General features: G+C 44.1%; 1 protein-coding gene across 1 annotated transcript in view; it reads right to left on the bottom strand.

Moving 5' to 3' along the window:
* Positions 1-14,794, bottom strand: part of SLC28A2 (solute carrier family 28 member 2) — a 143,712-nt gene that overhangs the window by 108,117 nt on the left and 20,801 nt on the right. The window contains exon 3 of the mRNA XM_073579367.1: positions 2,867-2,991. Coding sequence (XP_073435468.1) covers positions 2,867-2,991 — 125 coding nt within the window. The remainder of the gene's footprint in view (positions 1-2,866; positions 2,992-14,794) is intronic.

Below are 14,794 nucleotides of genomic sequence, written 5' to 3' on the forward strand. Positions count from 1 at the left end.
CTGCTCTTGTTTTTTTTTAGCTAAATAGATAGATGCCAGTGATACAGTGAAGGAAATAGTTAATTGATCACTTGCTGATTTTGTAAGTTTGCCCTCTGAGAAAGACATGAACAGTCTTTGACACAAAACATACAGCTAAGGCAACAAAGGAGTGGCTCAAAAAGAAGCACATTAAGGTCATGGAGTGGCCTAGCCAGTCTCCAGACCTTAATCCCATAGAAAACATATGGAGGGAGTTGAAGGTCTGAGTTGACAAGCGACAGCCTCAAAATTTTAATGATTTAGAGATGATCTGCAAAGAGGAGTGGACCAAAATTCCTCCTGGCATGTGCGCAAACCTCATCATCAACTACAAAAACATCTGACTGCTGTGCTTGGCAACAAGGGTTTTGCCACCAAGTATTAATGTTTGTTTGCCAGAGGGATCAAATACTTATTTCTCACTGCAAAATGCAAATAAATTTGTATAATTTATACAATGTAATTTTCGGGATGTTAGTTTTGATATTCTATCTCTCAATGTTAAAATTAACCTACCATTAAAATTATAGACTGTTCATGTCTTTGTCAGTGGGCAAACTTACAAAATCAGCAAGGTATCAAATACTTATTTCCTTCACTGTATATGTAATCCGTGTTTTGCATGTGTAGTTTTCTGGACTTGTTTTTAGCTAATGAATAAAAGGAAAAAAATGGTGTGGGATCACCCTCATTTTTCATAATCAGCTAAGGGAAAGCAAACAGCTAGGGACTAGTCTTATTTGTCTGCGAAGGAGCCAATATCCATGCATCTTCCCAGTTCATTAATATCAGTTCACAGCTGTCTGCTTACCATTTACTGGTTATTAACCTTTTCACAACATGCGGCATTTATATACAGTGCAAGTCAGAAGCTGATGTATGGAGTGGACTTACGCAGCAAGAACGCTCCACACCCGGTAGGCAATGACTGTGTATTACAGCCAGGAACTACTCCTAACAATCAAAATCCTATAAAGGCTATAAAGATAATAGGGCACTTCAAAAAATATGAAAAAATAACTACAAGGAGAAAGAAGTACTAAGCCCAAAGAGTAAAAAATGATATTTATTGATATAATTAGTTATAAAAAAACACATACATAAACATAAAAAGTGGAGATAATAAATATAGAAAACTGTTTGCATAGCAAATGCTCAGGTAATAGTATGTTTAAATCTTGTATGGACTAGGGCTACTGATAAGGTGCTAGTGCAGAAAACAATATATATATATATATATATATACATATATATTGAATATGTACACAAAATACCTCAATTTGTCTTATCCAAAAGAAAAATAATGTCATCAAATGATAAATGTTTTTATATAGACAAGGCAGAGGACTCTGTATTGGAAAACATTAGGTAACATAATCAATAAAAACTTTGTACTGTAAGGATAAGCAAGATGTGGTTCAAAAAAAGGAAAAAAAAAGGGGATAAAGTGCAGTGCAGTCAATAGCCAACACATTATATCATGACAAATGCTGATAAATATAAAAAATGATTCACAATATGAAACAATAAAGTACCGTACTACTGCAAAAAAACCTATTTGATAAATGTGTGCACAAGGTGCCTCTTTTCAGCCTGTATAAGTAGTGTTAATGAATAAATAGTATCATCCAGTGATAGGTGGTTTATATAGACATAGCAGGCTTAGAGAGACATAGCAGGGGCATGTTTATTAGAAAATAAAGTGCAGTGCAAACAATATTAAACATATTACATCATGTTGATAAATGAATACAAAAAGGATATAAAATGCAGTGCAATCAGTAGCAAGCATATTGCCTCATGATAAGTGCTAATCAGTATAAATACATAAATTCCAATAAAGTGCTTATAAAGACAGACCTGGGTATTTGTCAGTATCTATGGGTGCAATATTTATTTCATTTTTTTATTATTATTTTGTGATTTTCTAACAAAAAAACATTCTTACAATTTTTTTAACTTTTAAAAAACTTTTTACATTGAAAATTTCCATATTTATTTACATTTTAAGTATGATTAAAAACTTTTTCAAATTACTTTTTATTTTTTTTTTAGCCTAAATAGGGGACTTGAGTCTGTGATTGTTTATTCCCTTGCATCATATACTGGATAACTTCAGAATATACTGAGGATAAACTGAGAATAAAGATATATTGCAAAGCCCATCCATTCGCCAAGATGTCCATCCAAGTTGTCGGCAACAAGGACCTTCAGTAGGCCCTTGGATGCCATGGCAGCTCATTAGAGCTGATAAATGAAACTTTTGCAGATGAAGTAATGCCAAATTCGTTTATTTTTTCTTCTGTTTTTCCGTTATTTTTGTTTTTTGAAAGAAGAGTAAATTTAAATTTCACGTTTTTTGTTAATTTATTATTTTTAAAAATGTTTTCAAATTACTTTTTACTCTTACAGCCAAGATGGAGTACCAAGGTGACATCAGAAAGGGCCTTCAGCAGGCCCATCACTGCCACTGGAATGTTTTTATTGATACAATTTCCAGGTAGATATGACATTGTGAACACCCATTGCATTTTTTGGAGTTTTGATTTTTTTCTCTTTATCCCATTTTCCATATAGGTTAATTAATTTTATATTTTGATAGATCAGACTTTTATGGATGTGGCAATTACTTGTGTGTACTTTTTAATTTTTTATTATTTAAAAAAGTAACTTATTCTGCGAAAAAACAAGCTTTATGCAGTTATTTCCAAAGAAAAATACAGTTTTGGCACTTGGAAGATGTGGATGAAATAAGAAAATATGGCCGCAGCGTGAAGAGGTTAAATATGCAATTGGATTTCAATAGTTACATATGAAACATATAAAGTTATGCTTGTATTCTTACCTTAAAAAGTTTGATTGATTTTTGCTTTTCTTATTGCTAATTCCAACATCATCATAATCTGGTATACTTTTGCCAATCTCAACATCATCATAATCATAATTCCCATGTAATTTTTCATCATTTACCTTATAAACACAAAACAAAATAAAATAAATAGGTACAAAGCACATAAAGCATAGTTTTTTACATGAGCTCAACTGGACTAATTTGCAACCTGAAAATTGTTTTAGGTAAAGTTATTGTCACAATCCATTTTTGGATCTGTGGCAGATCTGGCTTCTCAGATTAAAACTTTTTATGTTCAGGCCATCGAGGGTTAATGTCAGTTTTTTCCCCCGCTGGCCTGCTGGTGTAATTGCTTTGCTACTGGGTTTGCTGATGTGGGTGGTGACCATGCCCACCATCCTTCAAGAGGTCACCTAATGCATCAGCTGACTGTCGGTATTAGAGTTTTCTACTGTGACCAAAGTGGAGGAAGGAGCTGGCTGGGTGCAGTGATGCCTCAGCTGAATACTTTGATCTGGTGTCTTTATCCTGCTGTGAGGTGCTTTGCAGCAGAAAGCTAAGTGTTGCATTTTTTGTTACATTGTCCCTTTTGGTGTCTGTCTTTCCATTGCTTTGTTGTATTAGTGCAGCAGTGGGACCAGTGCTCTCACCTGCTAGTTCCCTACTTAGGAATAAGAGCAGGACAAGTGAGGGATTAGGTATCCTGCTCGGCGATGGGGTGAAAGAACCCGTTTAGGGATGATAGCAAAATCAGGGCACATCCTCAGGTGAGTGCAGGAGGTGTCCATTCCCCCATTCCATATTGACAGGGCCCACTGTTGCTATAGTTTCCCTTGTGCTCCCTGGTGTGTTGTGCCGTCTGGTGACTGACCAACCGTTGGGTCGTTTCACACTGGGTCAGTCACGCAGTGACATTAACACCGACTGCACATTTTTTTTTCTGGCGAGTCATGGCTCAAATGCAGGACTTTGCACAACTGCTCTAGACCCTCACCGATGAGCTTAAGGCGTTGCGTGATGAGATGGTGCAACAGCTGCAGCAGTTGGGGTTCTGGGCCTTGGCTCAGATGCAGGCTCAACCAGAACCCAAGATATCTCTCACTGACTGGTTCTCTGAAGGGAGAAATAAATTTTTGACATCATCGTTCATCAGGGAGCTAGGAACAACGGGTGGGAATTATAGTCTCCCTTCTTAAGGGTGATCCCCAATCCTGAGCCTTCTCCATACTGACCGATTCACCATCTTTGCAGTCGGTTGACAAGTTTATTGTGGCATTGGCGCTGGTGTATGGCGATCCTGATGGTATCTCCCTGGCTTAGTCTCGTCTCAGTAAGATCAATCAAGGGGGCTGGCCGGCTGAGAAGTACTGCTCAGAATTCAGGAGGTGGGCCACTGACACGTGGTGGAATGACCCTGCCCTTAGGAGCCATTTTAATCAGGGTCTGTCCCCAAAGTTGCAGTATGCTCTTGTGCAGTACGCCGCACCAAGGTCGTTGAAGGCCGCCATGTCCCTTGCTATCCAGGTGGATAGACGCCTCAGGAAGAGGTATGCAACAAATGTGCCCCCTGTAGTCCTTGCAAGGGAGGAGGACACACCTGAGCAGGCGGACGAACCTATGCAGGTGGGAGGTGTTGGTTCCCAAACAGGGTTGCCTGCAGTTCGCCACTGTGTGGGGGCATGTTTTTTCTGTGGGAAGACTGGTCATTTTATTGGGGCAGGCCCAGCTCGCGCCAAAATTGTACCATCTAAGAAGCCACGTCCCCCTGGTCATGTTGGAGGGAGGCAACCAGGGAGTGTATATTTCCTCCATTTTTCCCCTCAGTGTACCTTGCCTGCTGAAGTGGTGTTTGGTGGAGTAACTGAGAATATACTGGTGCTTGTCGACAGTGGAGCGGGAGTCAATTTGGTGGATGCTCATTTTGTTCAGACCCATGGCCTGATGAGTAGGATGCTAGTGAGACCCCTAAGCGTCCAGGCCATTGACTCTGTTCCACTCAGCCAGGGAAGGTTTACCCAAGTCGTAGACAATATACATCTGCGTATAGGGGCTCATCATGAAGAGTCCCTGTCATGCTACGTCTTGGAGGGAATGCCAACAACCATCATTTTAGGCCTCCCTTGGTTGAAGACACACAACCTGGTCATAGATTGATGGTCCAGGGAAGTAGTCAGCTGGGGTCAGTTGTGTAAGGACTGCTGCCCGGGAGCTACGATCTCTGCGGTCCTTCCACAACCTACCCCTTCTTCTCCGGTGGGGGCAGCAGATGTGCTGCCAGGAAGTAGGGGCAGGACTCAACCCTCACCACATTTTAACCCTGAGGGTCAGAGTCCTCTTAGAAGGAGGGGTCAGGGTAGGGTGGTAGTTAACTTTGCATAATGGGGGTGTGAGTGTGGTGACACAGGGGGATGCTGCTGCTGTCGGTTCCTCAAAGAGTACACCATCTAGTTTCAAATGTATACCTGGCAATAAACTTTCAAGTCAGGACCTGTGTGTGGATGAGTATGTGTGGGTGTCCACCAAAAACATCTGGTGGAAGGGTGTTACTGGGGTCTGGAGTTCCAGGGTTATCGGGCCACATCAGGTGTCGGCAGGGCCGGCCCGAGAGGTTACGGCGCCCTAGGCGAAACTATTTTGTTGCGCCCCTACTATTCTTGGCAGTAGATGAAAACTTGGGATATGAATTTAGGAGCAAAATAAACCACAACAACAATGATTAATTAACTCTCTCCTAACTCAGGCGCAGGCTAGAAAAATGCCTAGAATATCTAATTTTCTCAATTTCAGTCATCTAAAAGTGATCAGAGACCTTCATAGGGATGTAATAAAAGAGACTACACATTATCAGGTTCAAAACAAACCCATTTACTCAACATAAAAGTAATCTGAAGCAAGAAAGAGAATATGCATTAGGGAACAATGTGCATGAGAAGCACACTTTCATTTGTAAGAAAATCTGCCTTATTTATATGAACTATATCCACAAACCTTCCTCTATCCATTCATAAAACAAGCTAAAGAAACAATAGTAATGACTAAAAACATTAAATACCAACCTTATAAAGTGTGATGTGTTCGGGACCAATGAGCCTGAGAAGCCAGCAAACAACTATATCTTCCTTCCTGAAGCTCTGCTCTGCAGACCAACTGTGGTATCAGGTTTCACACAGCAGCTAGAGCCAGGAGACTATCTAGAGGGAGGGGGTTTCCTGAAAATCTGGTGAGAAGGGAGAAATGAAAGTAGAAGAGCTGCGCCTGTGAGATCCATTGTTCCTGACGGAGGGTTAAGTATACGTATTTTTTTTCTCTCGGGTGCCCCCTTAGTGTAGTGTGTGCTAAGTGTGCATTTTTGGTTGTTTGCTTTGCTTTGCCAACATTTGAAAACTTAGGAGCAAAATAAACGCGCGGGATCAAACACCTGTCAGCAGACGATGCAAACGACTCACGTCCGTAGTTTAGTGCCTCCTTTCCGTGTGTAAATTGAAGCTCAACGGTTTTTCTTTTAAATTTATGGTAAAAAAATTTATGTACACTTTTCTTTCCATCCCTAAAACTTTTTGCCTTTTGAAAAGATTTTTTATAATTTTTTCTATTTTTGCTCTGGCGCCCCCTTTGGGTCGGCGCCCTAGGCGGCCGCCTAGTTCGCCTATACGTTCGGGCCAGCCCTGGGTGTCGGCCATTCTCAGCTCGGGTACTTTCCAGTTGGAGTTTCTCCTGGTTATGCATGTACACAACTCATTCCCCAGGTCGGCACTCTGGAGATTTGTAGCGCCTCTAGAGCCTATGTTGTTATCTCCATCAGCCTGCGTTTGCCATAAACCTGATAGTCAGATGACTGCAGAGGTGAACTTTGATGGATCGAGGTGTCCTCACCGTAGGTTGTTTTCTGGTGAGGTCCGGTGTTGAGGATCCAGAGGCTCCTCACTGAAAGGGAGGTACTGTTGTAGGAAAGGTGGATTGACGGTCGGACCTGTTTGCAGTGGAGAGGCAGAGGTGTAGTGTATTGTGGGTGGACTGCTAGAGTGAAAGATGGGAAACAACTAGAGATAAAGAGAAAGAGTGTAGTATTGTGGTTTGACCATTAGAGGGCAGTGGAGAGTGTAGGGATGAGACTGAACAACTGCCATTGGTTGAAGAAACTGTCAAGTCATGGTGGGCGGGGTTACCAGAACGGGACGGATAAAAGACTGGGAGAAGGTTCTGGAAAGGTCAGTCAGTGAGGGGAGTGCAGGAGATAAGAGGCTCTGCTGAGGAGAGAAGATGGAGAAGAGGCTCCATAGGGGCCTAACAGTTGAGACGGTCACAGGGGGTTGCCCAAACGACAGAAGCCACAGACGGAGACGGCCTGGGGGTACCAAACAGATGACGTACTCAGATTGGTGAAGCGCTGTGGTAGATAGGCCTAGGGCAGCCACAGCGAAAAGAACCACGGGGGATGCCATGACTACAGGAAAAGAGAGTGAATGTACCCGGGCCTGTGTTCGAAGGAGTGTGAAGCTGCTCTGGTGTATTGCTGTGGTCATCAGGAGGACGGCCAAAAAAAGCAGACCTGTTGAACACAACTTCTGTCTCTGTCTCATGTCTGTCTGCGGCAAGAAGCGGGTCACCCCCCCCCCTGTCGGTTACCCTACCTACATTTATATATGTAAAAACTCAGGAGGGCATTACTGAATAAGATATGCGGATCAACCAGCAGTCAGTATAAACACAAACTATGAGAAAATGGAGAAAAAGCTACTGACCAAAATGCAGGGATCACTGCAAAATTACAAATTTTATTGGTAACAAAAAGACAACATCCATGTAAAAACATTTAAAAAGTCATACAATGACATGAAACTATCACAAAGGCTTATAATAAAGCCCAAAGAGCTCACTCCAGTAAGTGGACATACATAAAAAAGGCTCTAGAATATATCACATACAATAGCATACCTGCAATGAAAAAATGTTCAGAGATGTAATACTAAACATAATGATCCATTGAATAATCCATCCAAATAGACTATAGTACAATAATGAATGCAAGTAATAACAAATGTAAGCAACTGAGACATGAAAATAAACACCATAGGGTACTAAGCATAGATGTAAAGTATAGCAATCATGGTGTAGCCAAGAGGCTAAAATGACCAAGATTAAATCCTGCCTGCATAATCCCTATATAATGCCACTTACAAAGGGGGAGCTTGTGGAGTGCCCCTACCTACATTTGGCGTAGTCGGCAGGATAATTGCTGCAAATACAACACCTTCAGCGGCAAGCCTGCCGCAAAGTACCAAAAGACCCCAAGCTGCACGGGGTGAAGATTTTATTTTTCCCTGTGGATTACAAATTTGTACTGTGTTTAGGATTGCTGGTGGATCCGGAGCGGAAAAGTGTTTTGTCAAAATGGCTGTGGCATTTCAGCACCAAAAAGATACACAGAAGTTTGCAGCCATGTTGGACAACCTGGGACTATGTCACACCCGCCCCTGGGGGGAGCAGCCTACATCAGGAGACAGCCGCCCTCCCATGCTGGACCATGGAAGGTGCGTGGAAAGGCCGATCAACGACTCACCCAAGAACGGGAGTGGCCCAGGTAGAGAGACTGGGTGCAGCTGCTTGGTGCCATTGAGCTTCGGGAACTCGGACGAGATGCGACGCTGCAGCTGCCGTGGCCTCGGATGCCTGGAATGGAAATGGCTTCAGATCGAATCCCATCGGGAGACCTGCCCCTGGGAGCCATTCTCGGTACCCCGGACCCTGTTGGAACAGCCGCTGGAAGAATCTGCACGAGTTTTCCCCGCGGAGCCATCGGACCTGGAGGCCGGCCCTGCCGGACAGTGGGGTGAAGACCAACGGCTATTGAAGGAGCTGCAGGAAAGCCTGCTGGAAGCCGCAGCGCCGGGGAAGGTGAGCGTTCCTCCACCCTGCCGGCGGCACCGCAGGCAGATCCTGCCCTCATGCCCACTGCACAAGACAGGCCCCCGGGCCCTGACACCGGACCTCGGTCTCCCCAGCGACCTCCCGCTCTCCAGCGACCACGGCCCCGGATGACTTTACGGCTTCTGACGACCACCCCGAGCCGCCTCGCCCGGCGGCGGCGCGGAACCAACCTGCGGCCGCCCCTGCCGCGCTCCATCTTCCAGCTGTGGCCTATCCATCGGGGCCTGCCGTCACTTCGGGCCCACCTCAGATCACCGCGGCCTACTTACCGGCATCCGCAGCCGCCGCTGTCTACTCACCGGAGCCCACGGCTACCTTGATCCTGGCTGCGGCGGACTCCAGAGCCTATCCGATGAAGCCTGTGGCTGCCTCTGTCCCATCTGCTACTCCAGTTGCAGCCTGCTCCCTAATGTTTGCGTCCGCCACTGCTCCACTCTCGATCATGGCCCGCCCACCGGACTCTGCAACCTATACCGGACCCTCCGCTTGGGTTGCGGAGATTATTGAGCAGAAGAAGGCCAAAGAGCGGGAGGTGTGGGCGCTGCTTCATGAGAAGGGGGAGGCCGCCATGTCTACCCCTCGGTCGTATGGGCGGCTGGTATATATGGATACCGCCAAGGGCTACGGCTTAATTCAGGACCTCGCCACCGGCTGCAAAATATATTTAAATGTAACATCTGTCAAGCACGGCCGGGATCTGCGGGAGGGAGACCTAGTCTCCTATTACAAGGAGTATTGCCCCCCGCGGCTACTATGCGGTAGCAGTCATTACCTACCCTGAGGGGTATGAGTCCCCATAAAGAGACAAGGACTTCTGGGTCTCGGTCATCAGGGACACTCGAGGCTCAGGGACATTGCAAGCATCCCAGAGATTCCACGGCTGTGGAGTCCCTTGTTGCTGGCGAAAAATCGGCCACCAGGAGGTGGCCCGGAGTATCTGTGAAAATGGACTGCCGGGACTGCTGTGCACCATTGCATGGCATGGGGGACACCTCGATGGGGTAAAAGTAGCCCACTCCTGACGTAACAGGGATTCATACTGGGAGGGGTGCTCTCTTCAAAGGAAGGGGGGAGCACCAAGGTTTATAATGTTATGTGTTGTTAAAAAAAAAAGTTATGCTTTAAAAAAAGGGGTTTTAAAGTAGAAACATTAAAACAGAGTATAGTTGCAAAACTGTGTTTAGCATATATAGTTGAGTTGGAAATGTTATTTGTATGAAAAATGAAGGTGTCCAACAGGTCCCGGGTACCGAGAGTAAAGAGGAAAATGCCGACCTTGACTAAAATTGATGGAACAAAAGAGACGGATGGGAGTAGAGCAGACAACAGTCCCTAGGTCAGACCCCAAGTACCAGCTATACACCCCCATAAAAGACAGGAAGACGCTGACAATGACCTGGTAGGTTAGGGCCTCGGTCATGGCGGTCCGAATGAAAGAAGGTGACAGAAAGGGAGAAAAGTGGGAGGAATGCATCCGTAGAGTAATCCGGATGGATCTAACCCAACCTGAAGGAATTGTCATGGTGGCGTATGGGCTGCGAGTGAGCCGTAAGGTACTCGGAGCACTATTGCTCCTGGTTTGGTTCAGCTCCCGCGTATCATGAGTCTGGCTCAGCAACCGGCCTGACAAAAGAAGGTGGGGAAGTTTCAGAACAGAAAAGAGGGAGGCAAGATTGTCGAGGATGACAATGGATAAAGGAAGGAAGAGTGTAGGAAAGGTGGATTGACGGTCGGACCTGTTTGCAGTGGAGAGGCAGAGGTGTAGTGTATTGTGGATGGACTGTTAGAGTGAAAGATTGGAAACAGCTGGAGATAAAGAGAAAGAGTGTAGTATTGTGGTTGGACCATTAGAGGGCAGTGGAGATTGTAGGGATGGGACTGAACAACTGCCATTGGTTGAAGAAACTGTCAAGTCATGGTGGGCGGGGTTACCAGAACGGGACGGATAAAAGGCTGGGAGAAGGTTCTGGAAAGGTCAATCAGTGAGGGGAGCGCAGGAGATAAGAGGCTCTGCTGAGGAGAGAAGATGGAGAAGAGGCTCCGTAGGGGAATGACAGTTGAGACGGTTACGGGGGTGGCCCAAACGACAGAAGCCACAGACGGAGACAGCCTGGGGGTACCAAACGGACGACATACTCAGATTGGTGAAGCGCTGTGGTAGATAGGCCTAGGGAAGCCACAGCGAAAAGAACCACGGGGACGCCACGACTACAGGAAAAGAGAGTGAAGGTACCCGGGCCTGTGTTCGAAGAAGTGTGAAGCTGCTGTGGTGTATTGCTGTGGTCGTCAGGAGGATGGACAATAAAAGCAGACCTGTTGAACAGAAATTCTGTCTCTGTCTTGTGTCTGTCTGCGGCAAGAAGCGGGTGACCTCCCCCTGTTGGTTACCCTATCTACACTGTCACAATCCATTTTTGGATTTGTGGCTGATTTGGCTTCTCAGATTAAAACATTTTTCCTTTCAGGCCATCGGGGGTTAATGTCAGTTATTCCCCCGCTGACCTGGTGGTGTAATTGCATTGTTCCTGGGTTTGCTGATGTGGGTGGTGACCACTCCCATCATCCTTCAAGAGGTCACCTGATGCATCAGCTGACAGTCGGTGTTAGAGTTTTCTACTGTGACCAAAGTGGAGGAAGAAGCTGGCTGGGTGCAGTGGAGCTTCAGCTGAATACTTTGATCTGGTGTCTTTATCCCACTGTGCGGTGCTTTGCAGCAGAAAGCTAAGTGTTGCATTTTTTGTTACGATGTCCCTTTTGGTGTCTGTCTTTCCATTCCTTTGTTGTATTAGTGCAGCGTTGGGACCAGTCCTCTCACCTGCCAGTTCCCTACTTAGGGTAAGAGCAGGGCAAGTGAGGGATTAGGTATCCTGCTTGGCGACGGGGTAAAAGAACCCATATAGGGATGATAGTGAAATCAGGGCACATCCTCAGGTGAGTGCAGGAGGTGTCCATTCCCCCAATCCCTATCGACAAGGCACACCTTTGTTAAAGTTTCCCTGGTGTTCCCTGGTGTGTTGTGTGGTCTGGTGACCGACCAACCATTAAGTCATGTCACACTGGGTCACTCACTATGTGAAAGTTATAGATATAATTGGGTCTTATTCACCTAATTCAGAATTAGGTCAATCTGTGAATTGCAAAACATGGTCAAAAATATGTGATGTCGCTCCAATGATTGCTAAAAGTAAGGAGGAACAGGAGGTTGCTACCACCATTCTACTATTCAGATCCCAGCAGAGCAACATCAAGTGATCAGATATTGATCACCTACCCTGTGGAGGTAGCATCTTATGCAGACCTACATGCATCAGGTTATGGAATACAATTATATTAATGGTTTGGACCATCACAAGTCCTTACGCTGGGTTTACATTACCTATTTTGGCAGCATAATATGACCGCAGATTGGTTAATATTTACCTATTGGTGGTCATTTAATACCCTATTTATACAGGCAGTCAGCAGTTAACGATGTGCAATGAATGATCTGTAAGAGATCGCTCAGTGCACGTAGCTGTCACTGTTCTCAAGATGATGCCCTGACAAGAACGATTATCTTTTATGAAAACCAAAAGATGATTTTACCTGTTGCAAAGTGTTTTGCTCATTCATCAGATGATCGGCAGTCTGTGTAGACTGCAAGATTATAGTGCAACCAGCGTTCTTACGAATGCTCATTCACGATAATCTTTCAGTGTAGAGGCACTTTTAGACTGAAGAGCTTGCCTCCACCAATTATAATTTTACAGTATATCCTGGGATAAGGTGTAACATTATCAGATAAAATATTTGTGCTTTAGTTTTTCAGCTCTACCACAGCCATTCCTGCGTGATGCATGGACTGGCCATGAGGCTCCTGAACTGAACTTATATGAGACTCTTGAGTTCAGGATAGGAGACCCGGCCGTGACCAGTCTGTACATCAAGGTGTTTACTCGGACAGTGTTTCACGGATGTCTGAATGAAGCTTTAGGAGCTTATTAATATCAAATCATTTAGGCACATCAAGTTTTCTCTATGTTTAGTTAAAAAAGCATCCAGTATAAAAACATCCACTTATGGTCTGCATTTAGAAAGCTTCAAGACAGAGTAAAATTATTATTTTTTTTTAATCACAAAGTTGAATCTTGTTTTGGTTTAAACAATGAACAGTTAAACGTTGTTGTTTTTTAAAGAATTTTAGGATTTTTACATTATGCCTTTAATGAAGCGATTTTCTTTATGTTGAGGAAAAGCTCTCAGGTCATAGTGAAATGGCTGTGTATCCACTGTGGAGACATGGGAGGTCGGCGGGCACCCAGGTCCACTAGCCGGAACCGCATGGACCAGGGATCGTCCCGCTGAATGCCTACTCTCCTTTTAACATGGGCATAACATTACTCATTCAACTCAGGGTGAGGGTAAAACAGTGTGGCAATGCTTTATTGAACCGCAAAACAGGCAGGGAACACATAGATCAGTCCCAGCAAAATACTCCAAGATGCTGCACATTACAGAGCCTCACCCTTCCGCTGACTCGTCGTGATAATGGCAGTTGTTACTTCAGAGCTCCCAGGATTGCCTACCCCATCTGTGGCACACACACAGAGTGGAGGTAACAACAAACATAGGGAGATGACAATCCATTCAGGTACAAGGCAAGCTGACCTGAGAGTCACAACCTGACTTCTCCGAACATCTCCATGGAGCCAAGCGACCAGTGGATCCTAATCCTGGCTTTCTTTAAGCATATCCATGGTTCAGCGATGATTAATGGAGATCTGTATTCTTACAACTTGGGCTCAAAACCACTATGCTGTTTCCTGAAGAATGATAGATCCGTGTCCCTCGTAATGGTTCCATGATGAATTGGCTGCTGTCCTATCTCTTGTCCTTTGAATATTTGGATGTCTTGACAGAATCTCTGGCTGTCTATCTCTCCATCCCTCTGTTTCTGAGTCTCTTAATACCGAGGTATGTAACCTATTTTTGGATTTAAGAAGTGTCTTTCAGTCCAGCATCACAGATAAGAGGAAGAATGGTGATGAGATCAAGTAGCATTACTTGATTGTTTAATCTATTTGCACAGTTTTTCCCTCTCTGCTTTCGGAGTCAACAAAATGACTCCATAACCCAATGCATAATTAGCATACCAGCAAACATCACTAGTCATCAAAGATAAGATCACACTATGTTATATGAAATATCAGCTTACAAGTCAATATTACAGGCTTACAAAAAAATATAGATATCAGACTATTCTTGGTTTGCTAAAAATAGTCATCTGGGAAATTAACATATAATCCTGTTTCTTGACAGTCACCATTCAACAAAAGCAACCAATAGTCATTGGAGTTGAGTCAGGTGACAGATTTTCCTTCTGGGGTTCACTAGTTTTCCAATGCCCCATTCCTGATTAAAACAAATCAACTGCTGCATCCATCCAACCATCGGTACGTGCATGTCACAGTGTAGAAACTTTTCCCTACCTGTGACAATTGCAACATGGAGCACTAAAGGAGTTATCTGAAATTAAAACTAAGGTCTACTTTTTATTCAAAAACAGTGCTTACTTTGGACTGTTTTATACTGCACCTCTGGCCTTTTCAAAGAGAACCCATCAGCTCTCCTGACATGTCTAGTTTAGCAAATATTATTCCCCTTGAAGAAACATCTTCTATACTTATACTATATTTATACTCCTTGAGATGTTCACTAGTCATGTACATGTTCTACATGTACGCATTATAGTCTATAAGGCTATTCACATAAACCTATAAATAAACTATATAGCCAAAAATATAAAATATTTAAATCTTTATTGAAACATTTTTTTAAAATGTGCAAAATGAAACAAAGTAGGTGAGCAACCTAAGGCGACACAGCAGCATGGAGGAGATGCACCAGTGTATACAGGACTACATGACAGGCTAATATATGAAGTGCTGTGTTCCAAAAATGGATACCCTTAAATACGTACAGCTTGGCATGCATGGATTAATGAGTAACAAGGTG

This window comes from Dendrobates tinctorius, unplaced genomic scaffold (genome assembly GCF_039654945.1).
Source record: "Dendrobates tinctorius isolate UK_male_01 unplaced genomic scaffold, ASM3965494v1 ptg000062l, whole genome shotgun sequence".
Taxonomy (NCBI): domain Eukaryota; kingdom Metazoa; phylum Chordata; class Amphibia; order Anura; family Dendrobatidae; genus Dendrobates; species Dendrobates tinctorius.